The sequence below is a fragment of the Electrona antarctica genome (genome assembly GCF_951216825.1).
Source record: "Electrona antarctica genome assembly, chromosome: 13".
NCBI classification, from domain to species: domain Eukaryota; kingdom Metazoa; phylum Chordata; class Actinopteri; order Myctophiformes; family Myctophidae; genus Electrona; species Electrona antarctica.
The window spans coordinates 17,495,720-17,510,018 of NC_136794.1; the positions used below are offsets into that span (position 1 = coordinate 17,495,720).

The 14,299-nt window shown below is 43.5% G+C and overlaps 1 protein-coding gene across 1 annotated transcript in view; it reads right to left on the reverse strand.

The window, feature by feature from the left end:
- anos1 (anosmin 1) overlaps positions 1–14,299 on the reverse strand; it is a 43,534-nt gene that overhangs the window by 18,198 nt on the left and 11,037 nt on the right. Inside the window, exons 3-4 of the mRNA XM_079518320.1 lie at positions 1,846–1,908; positions 1,284–1,506 (exon numbers count right to left, since the gene is read on the reverse strand). Coding sequence (XP_079374446.1) covers positions 1,284–1,506; positions 1,846–1,908 — 286 coding nt within the window. The remainder of the gene's footprint in view (positions 1–1,283; positions 1,507–1,845; positions 1,909–14,299) is intronic.

Consider the following 14,299-nt stretch of genomic DNA (forward strand, 5'->3'; position numbering starts at 1 on the left):
GATCAATCACCAACTCAGAGTTTGGACCGACTCAGTGGTTTTACTGTTTGATCTGAAGGTCCGTCGGTAAGGTGAATGCTTTTCCATTGACTAGATCTCCGTATTGAACTTTTCAAGGCAATGCAGCCTTTCATCTTCCTCTGTCAATACACCGCTCGTCTTACCGACGGTGACGTCGATGCAGAATGGCCTCCACATTTCATCCAAAACATGATATAAATAATAATGCACTCTCTTGGGGGCACTCAATACACTCTCACATGCAAACACATGCGCACGTGTGCAGACACTCGCACAGAGACATACAGTGGAATGTCACTGCAGCATTTCAACACTGAATTCAGACTCTCATCTTCCACCAAACGCAGAGTTCCACCTCTTCCTCTGCTTTGTTATGGCCCAAGGCTAGCAGCAAATGTGTGGTGATATTATATACAGCAGAGCTCTGACTTCCAACTCCGAGTGTAGAAGCTATAAGTCCTCTCTCACACAATGGCTCCGCACCCTCAGAACATCAGGCTGCCTTGGGCACTGCTATTAAAACATTTTACAACAGCAAGAGGTTGCTGGGTACATCTGTGACTGTGAAACCCTCAAGCTTATCCAGCATAACATGACACCATCGATGTATGATAATTTACAGCAGACACAGCAAGACCGCTCTTTGGCTGAGGGTAAAAATGGAAGTGAGTTCAAGTAAAAGATGAGGGTTTACAAATCTTTTGCATTTATATAGACACACAAAAACAACATCTATAACTGACCACATGGCTACATTTGTTATGGCTAAATCATATTGTATTGAATCTGCAAATAATTCACATTTTTATTACACAATGTTTTATGGCAATACTTTTCCAATGCATTTCAATAGATATATCAAGCATGGCTTAGTTCAGTAGTTCCCAAACTTTTCAGGTCGAGACGCAAGAGGGAGATTAGACTAGTAGACTAGACTATAATGTTAATTGGGAAGTAGTGAAAATAGCAGATCTACAAGCACATAACGCGTCACTTTGCACCACGTTGCTTGTAGATCAGCTATTTTCACTACTTCCCAATTAACATTATTTTTATTTATGGAAATGGACAAGATTTATTAGTTTGTCTGTTTTGAAATGTATAAAAATATTTTGATATATATATTTCTTTTAATGTAGAAAAATAACATTTGGACTTTTACTCGATTCGTGACAATTAATCCGTGACCCACAAATGGGTCCCGAACCACTGTTTGGGACACAGTGGCTTAGCTAACTAACTTAGGCTGGGCAGTGTTATACCTTTGTAGAGGTTCTTAGGCAGTTGGCAGGTGTGACCGCAGCCGTTGGAGCAGCACTTCTTGACAGCCGAACACTCTGCGTCCTCTTCACAGCTCTCCACACAGGCTGCAGCGAAGCCGCTGGCCTTCTCTGGGGCGGGGCAGTCGCCCTGCTTCACCCCTTCCACCGACTTCAGGAACTCACAGCTTGTCAGACACTCGTAGTGCTTCTTGGGAAATAGGGGCTGAGGGCAGTGAGGAGAGGAGGAGCACAGAGGGGAAAAAAATCTATGTCAGATTACTTTTTACATCCAGACAGACTGCTGGGCCTCAGGAAGGCTGGTCTGTGAGCTAACAGGGATTGCCCTGTTTACATTTCGTGGCGTGTGACTCATTGGTGTAGCGAGTAAGTTACACAGATTTGATTGAACCTTACACAGTGCCATTATTGTACAGAAAAAAAGGGCCTGCTTCACACTCCTCTCAAAGTTTTTCAAACGTTTTTGTTTTCTTACTCGAGAGCCTTAAACGCTTGAGTCGGAGGGTAAAGCCATGGCATTGGGGGCGGTTGGTTTGTGACATACCTCGCATAAATCCTGGCACTGGTTTTCCTTCAGGTCCCAGGATTCCTTGCAGGGCTCCAGGCACTGTGAGAAAAGGAGAAGGGTGTCAGTTCTTCAAAGAGCGCCACCACATCAAAGCGTATATGGCTGTTTAGAGATGGTGTTGTCTGACAGGCGGTTCACTCAGGCACTTCCCCTGCACCTTCACCACAATAACCCACTGCACCTCTTTGTTACAGATGCCCCGCATACCTTAAAGGAACATAAACAATCCCCTACAAAAGCGGGCGCGCGGGCCAAAGGGGTTGTTCCTTATGAGCAGAGGAAAGCAAACCGTCAGCTTGACTCTGGAAGTCCATTTGATGCTGGGGTTTTGTCTGGCACCGGCCTTGGCGAATTCTATCTTCAATGCCTCAACACTACTTACCCCTTGTAACAACCCCCCCCCCCACACACACACACACACACCCATGCCCCCCTCCTCATGTCTGGACTTGATACAGATTCACCTTTCCCTGTAGCATGTTGAATAGAGAATGCTTAATAGATGATACACCCCCAGTTAAAATGTTCTTGGGATTCCCTTTTGAAACACGTGGAACTTATTTACTGGATGTTTGGCACAGGCACAGGATGAAAGAAAAAGCCCCATCGCAGTGGTTGTATAGCTCAAAGTCATTTAGCTGAAGCTAACGGATGAGAAAATTGAAAATGAAAAATGAAAATATACCCAACACGGTCAAATTCCTCTCTCTGTTAAACACAACAGCTCGCCCTCAGCAAATCGAATTCAGTACAACAAAATGGAATTTAACATGAAAGTTCATGCATGTCCAAAAGAATCAGGCAAATGCCACCATCATTAAGGGCATGTTCGCATGGGCTTGAGAGGCCCGCAGGGCTTGAGTGCTGCTGCTCCCACTGCTGGCCGCTGTGAGAGAGCCGGTGCAACATGAGAGAGAAGGGAGCTCCAGCTCCCACACTGAAACCACCACTGGGCTGCTTCTGTGTGGAACTGGGACTGGCCCAAACCACACTAACCAGGAACCTGCCAAAGTCACTCATTCAACCCCTATTCAATTTAGACCCCTTGAGCCAGATACAGTAGAGAGGCAGAGACTCAGCAGCATAGCTAACTTTCAACAAATTCCACCGCGTTCCTCACTCGTCGGGGAAAGTCCACATTATGTCGGTCAACGACGGCGGTGGTGGGAGGGCTTTGTCGTTGACAGAGTAGTATATGTGGTGCTAAAAGGAGTTGAGGGTTTTCTGAGGTGAGCTTTTGGCCACAAAACCTTCTGCAACGCCTCGTTTCAAAGGGAGCCCATCTTCTGAAAACTGCATATCAGAAAAGTAATTTAATGTTATGTAAGTAAGGTACTCTGACCGCACAGTACAGTATGTACCCGTGTCTCAGAGGCCGAGTGAGCGCAGGCATGTAATAGAATGTATTAAATGCAACTTCGATGTAAGAAATGACACATCACAGTCATGGAGAGCCAAGTCTGCGTTTATGGGTCTTTAATTAGCTCATTAGTGCCGCTCTGTCGTTATTTTGCCATTGACAGTGAAAAGTTTATTTGCTTTTTATGGAGAGCGGAGGAGGGCCACATGACGAAGCGTAAACCTGGCTTCTGGAGGAGCGTAGTAGCAATCAGGACTCAACGCTTTTTCCTGCCAGTTCTCAATTACAAGCCGTGCCCCGTCTCTCCATTACCCACTGCGCTTGCCTGGTCTCGTCTAGGCTCCTGAAGGAGCGCTGTCTGGCCGCTCAAGTGTTAAACGTCAGGCTCTACAGTTAAGAGTAGGCGGCGGGGCTGCTATTTGTTTAATTACTTCATGGGGATATATATCTCTCCATTGATATGAAGCGGAGTGCCAGAGTGAACATTGGACACCTCGCAGGAAAAGCCACTGAATTACGACAGCCGAGTGTTCCAAAAAAAACGACTGCGAGATCGACGGCAGAGATCAGGTAAAACCACTTAAATAGTTTCAAGAAAGCTAAAGATGACATATGAGGAAAACCGTTAGGTCCATAAAGTGCCTCACACTCCATGGGGTCTTTGCAATGACGCTTGGTCTGTTGAGAGTAATAACGTGACCTTACGATGTCCTTATCTCTGGCCGAGGTTAAGTCCACCGAGGTTACAGCCTGAGGCGGTCGCTAGGCAGCTGTAGCAGCACCCAGCCTCATGCAGGAGCCGCGTGCTATAGCTAGGACAATAAGGTGTTGAGGCAATGACTTGTGCTCCACCGGAGTGTCTGCAGGAAATTCAGCCAGCAGACGCACATGCTAAAGCCCCCCAAATCCCTTCTACAAATCACCAAACATGCACTCATAAGCCTGGGGATCAAGCCCATTTTCCCAATTGAAAGATCTTGTGTGCAGAGAATGAATGCATTCCATCGGTTAAAGAAATAGGCTTTTCTTTTAAGATAGCTTCTTTTACAGCAAGTGAAAATAGAATGATGGTTACCTCGAGATGGTTAAGCTGGCATGCCAAACAGAATTTGTTAAGACAGCACATGTACTATAGAGACTTCAATGCAACAAAGATCACAAAGTGTACTGTGGATTTAGGGATGTCTATCCAACTCAATCAATGTTTGCATCTCATTTGGCACGATTGGCAGATTTTTGTCTTTTGCTAAGAATATACATAAATGCTGATAGTAAAATTGAAGGTGATAACTTAAGGATTTTTTTATGTGTGTCTTTTTGTTTTTGTGAAGTCTTTTTGTTTTTGTGAAGGAATGAATATGTCATAAAACGTATTCATAAAAAAAGATAAGCATTTGAGTCATGCAATAGAGCTCTCTGCAGGTGTGCTGATAACTGACAATCTGTCAGCGATTCTCACTAGACACACCCACAACCCGACATTTAAGTAGGAAAGGGGAGGGTTGACGACAGATGTCTTGCCAAAGCAAATAGGACGGCTGTATATAATTACAAAGGTGCTCTCATCAATCCCTGATTCTTATTTACACAGTTTTCTGCTGCTGAATCAAACAGAGAATATCAGCTGTTGCAAGTCCTCAGTCCAAACTGAGTACTTGCAGACATGTGTCTGGTCAAGGGGACATCAGCAGGGAAAAGACCACATGATGCTGAAGTATAGGACATAATTGGGCTGGACATGGTGCATCTGTTTAGTTCGGGTGCCAGCGTATGGTTCTCCTTCAAGCAAACCTCTGAAGCTGGCAACCAAGCTACCATCTGTCTGAAAAACAAGCGTGATGCATGTCAATATACTGTGAGCCATTAATATATTTCCGTACAACAATTTCCACACAAAAAAAGGATGTCAAAAGCTCTTGCTCTCAGTTTAAACAACAGCGAGCAAGGGCTACTTGTATGGACCTGAGCTGTTGGTTGCGCCTTCTAACAGAGGCATTTGTACTGCTGATTTTCCCTTTGTGACCTTATCTTTCTCTCCAAAAGTGACACATTCTGCATGGTTAAATAGGACCATCCATAGGGGTCTTTCACTCCCCATTTCACGCTGTAATAAAACGCAGCAGTCGCAATGCTGGGAGACCTTGAAAGGCATTCTGTGGGGCCGATGAGAGACTCGAGCTGAATGGCAGCCAATGCCACAGCCCGTCTCCACTTTGTCACAGCGAAGGAGAGAGCAGAGGGGCGGTAGGTGGTGGGAAGGATGACAGACCAGATGGGGGTTGGAGAGAGAACAGGATGGATGGAGGACGGTTATGCATCCTCATGGTCTCTTCTCAATGCTGGCAGGGGCATGGTTATCGCTGTCCCATCCTTAAAAAAGGAATAAAAAAAGGAACTGACTTCCCAAAATAAACGATGGAGAGAAAGAAAGAAAAAAAAAGTTGTATATATAAAATGTCACGGACGTGTTTTAGCTCGGTTAATGAACCATGAACTGCTACCAGTCAAGACCGCCGCAGGCTTAACAATACACAGTGCAGACATAATAAAAGATGGAACATAATTCATACTAATAGTACAAGATATTCTCCCATACTGCCTTGACAGTATTCATATAATCGTGGGGAGAGATGTAGGTGTAGTGTTAGCTGAGAAATTAAGACTGAAGTTGTAGTTTGTAACTGTTAAAAAAAAAAGTAATTAAGTATTGCCCACTTCTGCCCATGCTCGAGCTTTATTTTTATTTTCTGTGTCAACAAATCCTTCCTCTCAGAGGTCACCTACACGAGTGCAGCATTCCCCCACCCGGCACAGTATGTGTTTTTCCTATTATCCCATAAAACAGAGAGAGATGAGCCCTGGGAGCTGAACCTATCGATCCTGGCCCTGAAGTTCAGTGTCAGGCGCTGGTCGCTGCCAGGGGATATTTATGAGCCGCGTTTGTTGCCCCTGGGACGGAGCCAGGGCACCCTGCTCCGCTGGGAAAGTCGCATACCGGCGGTGGAATCTTTGCTGTTGATCACACACAGTAAATCTCACACCCATATCTCTTTGAGTTATGGCTATTTTCTGCTGCCATGGTGCTTTTCGAGCTCGCGACCACCAGACTCAATTACTCCAGCAGCTCTCTGCCCGCTTCTCATATTTATCGACCCATCGAAGCACTGGTCACCAATCCCTTGCTTTGCGACTTGTTCTTATTCAATCTGTCTCCTGAATTTACTTCTTGTTTGTCCCTCTCTACCTAACGTTCACCTCCTTGTCTTATTTCTCTACTATCTCAGTCTATCCCCTCTCTCTCTCTCTCTCTCTCTCTCTATCCCATTGCTCTCAAAGGAAGCCACTATATGAGCACCATTAGTCTTGATGGTTTTCCTGTCTTCCGTGCGTTCTCCCTCATTCTCATTCGTGGCACAGGCCACACTTCAAACTGCATTACAGAACTCAACGACTGCTCCATTTCCTTCCAAATTCCCTATTTAAGTGAAGGCCTTTATTTCACCCATGTCCTTAAAACCTTACAAGAAAAAAGAACAGAATGGCGTGACATGGCTGAAATGAAAAGAAATATCTGATCAGGAATTGCCTTTCCACTGAAGCACACGGGGACTATCATAGCAGATTGAATCCACAGTATCTGGAGTAGAAACATATATCATTAGGTGTCGGGGCTATGATGTGAATAAGTATAAAATCATATGCCATTAATCCGTTCCAGTAGGTCTCTGACTTGCCATTAGCTGTCATGGGACTGTAAAAATCTACCAAGTAAATCAAGAAGATATCCTGCCCAGGGCTACTACAGTCTAGACACTATTTTCTCAGCTTTATGCTACCTGTGACTGTTTAAAGTACTTTTAGGGTGTGTCCATCTGATATCGTGTTTTTTTTGTTTCTTGACTTCCATAAACCAACACAGGTGTGTGCAAAAACAGGATTAGGTAGATCAAAAACGTGGATTAACAACAATCTGAACGCTTGAAATTCTCACTCACTCACACTCACACATGCGCGTTGTCGTTCCAACTGAACATTAAGGTGTTTATCTAACATTACACTTGGGAATAATGAGCAAAGAAATCTGAAAAGAAAAGGAAATCCATCATTTATTGGTAGATTCTCTTGCGTTTAATGCTTTTCTATAGTCTTCCAACAGCTTAAAGCATTTCAGAATGACGTTCACACGGTGACGCATTGTCGGCAGAGGCAGCCATGCAAGGCACCAACCTGCTCGTAGGGGGCAGTTAGGGTTCAGCGTCTTCTTGCTCAAGGACACTTTGACGCAATGCCAGGAGGAGCTGGGGATTGAATGACCACTCTACCTCCTGAGCCACTGCTGCACCAATACAAATTTAAAATAAATTAACCACTTGAACCCTAATAGGCGTACATTCTGAACAAGCTTGCCACATGCGGTGAGCTTGTAGGTTATTTTCGGTGAAAGGATTTGACGTGGAGGGGAAAAAAGGAGGGGACCAAGAATCTCCCCCTGGCACCTGGTCAACAAAGTGCTGCATATAAGGTTTAAGTGTTTAAACAGAAATGGCAATATCCTAAATGTAACTGGACATGTTTTCATATTCTGATAAGCTCTAGTATTTTATATATATATATATATATATATATATATATATATATATATATATATATATATGAGACAAAAAAGGGGACTCCTGCACATCCAAAAAACCCTGTGGGAGGTGCAAGTCTAGTTAGCAGGCATAGACTTCAAAAAGAGAAATAAACCTTCCAAGGTAGGGACTGCACACTCAGGGAACAAAGACAACTTATTGCATCATCAACTTATTTATTAGACGCCGCGTTTCGCCGTGAGCTTCGTCAGGTGCTATGTAGGTGTAGGTGTAGTGCGTCAGGTGCTGACGAAGCTCGCGGCGAAACGCGTCGTGCTAATAGATAGGTTGATGATGCAGTAAATTGTCCGTCTTTGTTCCCCGGGTGTGCATTCCCTTCCTTGGAAGGTTTATTTCTCTTTTTGAAATATATATATATATATTATATAACCATAATCATGAGCATAATATACATTGCCCACCACGTTTATTTGACAGGGAAATATCTTCCAAAAATTCCAAGCACCTTATAGTCTTGACAAGGTGCTTCAATTGGGTGAAATGTGTCCAGTTAAAGACTTCTATTTAGCTCCTCAAATACGGTGAGCAACTTAGCAGGTACTATCACAGACATTCTTTGAGTATCACTTTAATTATTAATTTAAATGCAGTTGAGGGCGCAGACAACAAAGAGACCACAAGGAATCACTTGGCAAAAAAGGGAGAAAGAGAAGGGGAGGAGCGGGGGGCATGAATTATACATATACCCCACAATCAGAGGTGCCTGCCTTATTTATGAGAAGGGGAAAAACAATACACACACACACACGCACACGCACGCGCACGCACACGCGCGCGCGCACACGCGCACACACGCACACACGCACACACACACACACACACACACACACACACACACACACACACTGTGTGTGTACGCACACGCACAGACACACACACACACGCACGCACACACACACACACATATAGGGCTAGCCTTTGTCTGCTGTGTGGAATGCAATAGCGGTCACTTAATACTTAATGACTCTGAAGTTTCATCCAGACGCCCACACACACACCAACTGTCTGTCTCTGAACAAGTCCATCATCTTGACAGACTGATGCAACAAACTATCAAAACTGCACGGGGTTAACTTAACCACTTAACCACTTTCACCTGGCATCCCTATTTTGGGCATGTCATTGTAGGAGAAAGATTTCAAGACATTTCAAAGAAAATATCAACTTTCTAAATTTCGAAAACTAGACGGACACCGGCCTAATCAGCTAGTTATGCAATGCCCGCACTCGTCAGAGCATCTGTTGTACACATCTGTCTGTCTGTGTCTCTTTTATGCCCACATAATGGATTCTGTGTCAGTCATACCCAAATGTGGATTTGGTAGATCCACTGATCCAACTGACTTCCCACTTGACACATCATGCAAGCCAAGTTTAAGTCGATGGATCCCATACCTACCTAAGGTTCTGGATCTCCATATAGATCCCCATATAGGCGTCTCATTAAGACTATCTGGACAAACACCGGGCACAGCACAACCTCGGGCCGTCAGCGACACGCGCACCGAGTTTGAAGTTGATCGTTCGGACAGTTCTCCAGATACGTGACATACGCGACACATTGTGAGCCAGGTAATCGGCTATTTTTGGCTATTTGTCGTATGAAGAAATATGTTATGCCGTATTTTATACGTTGTCATATGACAGTGTTTTGCCCAAAAAAATGGAAATCATGCTCATATCGCAACGCAACAAGATGGGAGCTTGTAGAATCCTCTATTTGTGTCCAGGTTATGGATGCCAGGTTGAAAGTGGTTAAAAGGTCTCACCACCCTCATGTTGGTACATTATGCGACGACAAGGTTCCAAATTACAGTGGCTGAAACGAGAGCCTCAGTTATCACCTTCCTCTGGCCTCAGTTTACATTTCATGACAATTAGACTCAACAGGATGTATCCGTCATGTGGGGTCAGATTGGTGATAAAGAGGCCAGTAGTCATGTTTTCACTGTGACATGGCCTGGGAAAGCTAATCCCTCTCCCCCTCAGTCCCATGTTTAACTCTGCTAAACATCTCTGATGATTTACTGTATTCGCCCCCGTGTGCTCCCTCGCCATCACAGCGACGACGCAAACCGCCACAATGTCATCGTGACAGACGCATGAAAGCAAGCAGAGCTGGAAAATGCGGGATCATCAAACGATAACATGCTTTCCCAGCAGAAAAAGGCCATTTATTTAAACTTCCGACACAGTAGATTTAGAGCTATGATAATCGGCTCACATTTTCCGCAGAGAAGACGAGAAAAGCTTATTTGTTATGGGAATGTCCTCCCCTGAGCGTCTGGTGCATAGTAAACAAGGCTAAAAGGTTTTCAGGACTCCGCTGGCGTCCTCCCGTTGTGACCACTCCGAGCACCGTGTGTCGTCTAAATTGAGAGGGGTTATGATTTGAAACCTGATTCAGTCACAATGTAGGTCACAACATGTGGAACGTGACAAGACTTTGAGGGCAGGCTGACCTAATCCTGGGCTGCAGTCACATTCCGCCACTATCTCCCCTTGTTTATATGGGGTTGAGAAAACACTTCAAATCCACTAATCCCACTCACCCGTGCCGACTCCCACTAACTGCCCCTTTACAGCAAAGGTCATTTTGGCTACATTTGAACTGCAACACCTCCCGCAAAAAAAGGAGAAAAACTGATAGATACATAGACGCTCTTCTAAACAATCTAGATTCTGCAGAGCCACGCTGTAAAAAACAAGATCACAAAGGTTTGCTCTATAAAGGGGACATAGGGCACATCAAGGGCTTGTGCTATGTATTACACCACTGTGAGCTAGTTGGAGATCCAAGCAGTTAAAGACCAAACAAATGAATAAAGGTTAGTGTATTTTTCCATTGCAGATAGATGTGCATTAAGGCGGTAATCCTTCCCGACAGACTGTAAACTACTGTGCTGAAATACTGACCTCAGGGTCAAAAAGGATGGGAGAGTTGAGTATCACTGAGTGTCTCTGTCTGTCTCTGTCTGACACACATTCATGTTATCCATCCCTCCAACGCTGTCTGTCACAGTGAGGCAATCCATGGGATTTAACTGGACGACGCAGCAGCTTTGAATGCAATCTGGATGCATTGAGAAATGAGAACCCAGAAGCCATCATGACAGTAAACCATCCAAATCAAATCAAATCAAATCCTGAGAGTTGTAGCCTATGTACATTTAAATTGTAAGTGTACATTTTAAATTGAGAGTTAAATGTACACTCTGAGTTACAAACAGATGAAATTGATGCATTAACATTGAGGAATATTTCTGTGTATAATAATAGCTTTTCGACACTCTCTTTCTAATCGTCCCTTCTCCAACATGACTGCTAGCTAGCAAGATCACTCAGTTCTGTAACAAAGTAAAAAAGAAAAACAATTTAGATACATCGTTTTTCTAGTGTGCCATGGATGGAGACACGTGAGAATTGAGTTAGGTGGGGATGACAGCATCAACAGATGACTTCTTAAGCTATCCGCTAAGTGTGCCAACACATTCTGCCAATACAGCCCCAGAATGAGCATAAACACTTGAGAGAACAGACTGTGTGACTGCCTGGACATTATTGGTGAGAGCAGCTTTGATTAAATAATCCTTCAAGAGAATCTGTACTGTGTGGAATTAAATTCCATCAGACAAGGAGCGGTTGTGAAGCTTTGATTATCTAAGAAAACTGTATAGGCACTCTACATGTCCTAAGTGGGATCAATGAAAACATTGCTTGATACAACATTTATTTGGTTCTTGGTTAAGTGGTTGATTTCCTGCGGTAAAATAGAAATATCAGATCAGCTCTATGTTAAATAATGTTATATTGCTGCATAAAAGACCTTTCATCCTTTATTCACCTAGAAATCACCTGCGATAATAATACATTTTTTTAATGGATTATTATCCCTTTAGCTTCTTTTATATGGTCATTTCTTGCCTACAAGTTTCTTTCCTAATCCTTTTTTGTCTTGTCTTGTTTATTATCGTACATTTATTTTTCTACAAGTCTATTCTCCCCTCAGGGCTAGCAGGTGGATGTTGTTTCTGTTTTTAGTTTTTTTTTGTTCGTTTACTATGTTCCTTGTATATCTTGTATTAAAAAAAATAAAACCAATATATATATATATATATATATATATATATATATATATAGCGCTTCATGACAGTGCTGCTCCTGGGGGAGAGAGAGAGCTGTGCTAGCTAGATATGAACTAGTCAGTCAACACTTCTGGTTTAGTTCCATTGCCTTTCAGGTTTCTCTCCTCTGCCTGTCTTTGGTCCTGCTGTGGGGGGTTTCACCCTCTGCCACCCACCATGTGAATAATGAGCTCCACAGATAGCAGCCAATGAAGCAACCCCCTCCTCAGCCCATGAAACTTAACAGCCATGTCCAGATCAGGTCCTTCCTGCTGGGACTGACCAGAGCAACTTCATTCTCCTCTGCCACCCACACATTCACACACAAGCACACACATTGCCTCAAAACCCCCAAAAGACAACCTTTGTTGAACCTTAGTGATGCGTCTTTTGTCTGTACCTACAGCAGAAATACCCCCCTCCCAAGCAATCTTTCAGTTATTATAATAGGCATATTTATTTATTACAACTCATTATGTGTCAAACTGGCTGTGCACCGCTCTTTAATCTTACACTTGCTATGATTTAGCTGTAAAAGTGACAGAGAATCCAGACAGTGCCAACTCGACAGCCATTTCCACCACCACAGCGTGCTTTGAGGTGTTGCGCTGGTGGTGTGGTCTGTCATCTGTGAGGACGAAGCAGGGTGTTGAGACGGACGTCTGGCCTCAACATGACCAAAAGGTGCTTTGAAGTCTATCCAAGCGCACAACAATCCCAGCCATGCCCCCACCATAAACCTTCAACAACCACCACCTACTTTATCAGATCTTTTCACTGCGCCCCAAAATATACTGCCCACCGCCAAAGAAAAGAAGGCCACACGAAGTCCTGAGTAAATTGCCATGACACACTCTTCAAGTTTGTAGCCAACGAGGAATGTGATATTTTCCCTCTGCATATGCTGTTATTTTTCTTCTTAATAAAGATTAATGCATATTCAGACCAGAGCCAGTGCTACCAATTTAATTTTATTGGACTGATTGACCTAGAAAAACACTACCGCTGGAGAACTTGGCCCGGTTCATTTTTGCCGTGAGAAAATGTGGGGGTTGGGAGCAGGGCTTGACAGCGTTCTTTTGAAAGACACTTTTGAATGAAAGACATAGTAGCATTCCAACTATTGTCATTCCAGCAAAGCCGCTCCAAAAGCTTCCTAAATGCAAAACTAAGACACATGTAATCCAAAAGTGTAAACACTCCTTTATTCTTATTCTGGTGTGTATAACTAGGGTGTGATAGGTCGGGACAAAAAGAGAGGAATGAAAAGAGGCACCTGGAAATTTGAGTGAGTTATATGAAAAACATGCACGACTCAATGCCAATAAATAGCATGTCTCCAGGCAATGTTGGTTCCTAAGGGCTAATATATACTTTGTTGTATGTCTGTGTTGCTCAGTGAAATTAGTGGGTTTTCTACATGAATAACGTGTAGCAGCGTGACATTGGGTTTAACCACTTGAACTAGGCCCAGCATCCTATTCTAGCTGAGGGTGAACATTAGGTGAAAATAGCCGATCTACAAGTTCACAACACGTTGCAACAGATTGGCATTTTGGGGAAAAAGAGGGAGCCTAGTATAGACCCTGGAGGCACTTTGTGTAATCCTTTTAGCATAACCTTTGACTGTACTACCTGTAGTCCTGTACTGATAATAATCATGTTAATAAAGTATTCAATCAATCAATCCGGTCAATGACGTATATAGGGTTTAAGTTGTTTAAGCTGTCATCAGCTATACCATAGCAAAAATGTGTGATTTAATTCATTTCAGCTTAGTGATCACTATTCTCTAAGTGTCACTGTTGAAGAAGTGTACAATGAATGAACAAACAGTTAAACAGTTTTGATTCTGTTTATTATAAATGCTGTATGTGGTTTTCTTTCTTTCTTGAGGACCTCTAAATAATGACCATGTCTTAATGACTTCACAAGCCAAATCATGCAGGCATAATACACAGATTTGTTTTTCTTTTCCAGCCCTGGGTAATGAATTGCAGTTGCTTATTTGCAGGCTGGCTTTTAGCTGCCTAAAGTCAATCCTAGCATTTGATTTGGAGTCTGGATCGCACCCTTGGGGGAAAGCAACCCTGTTAATATCAGCCATGCTCTGAATGTGGAAAGCTTCTTGGCCACTTCTGCACACTCTCTCTCATACACTTGCAGAAACTTTAATTCCCACTTTTCTTTCCCAACAGAAACCGAGAACACCCTAGAGTCTTTAAACTTTTAGGGAGCACATCGAGACTCCTCGAGTGAGATGCCTTAACAGTAGAAAGATAAAACGACAATAG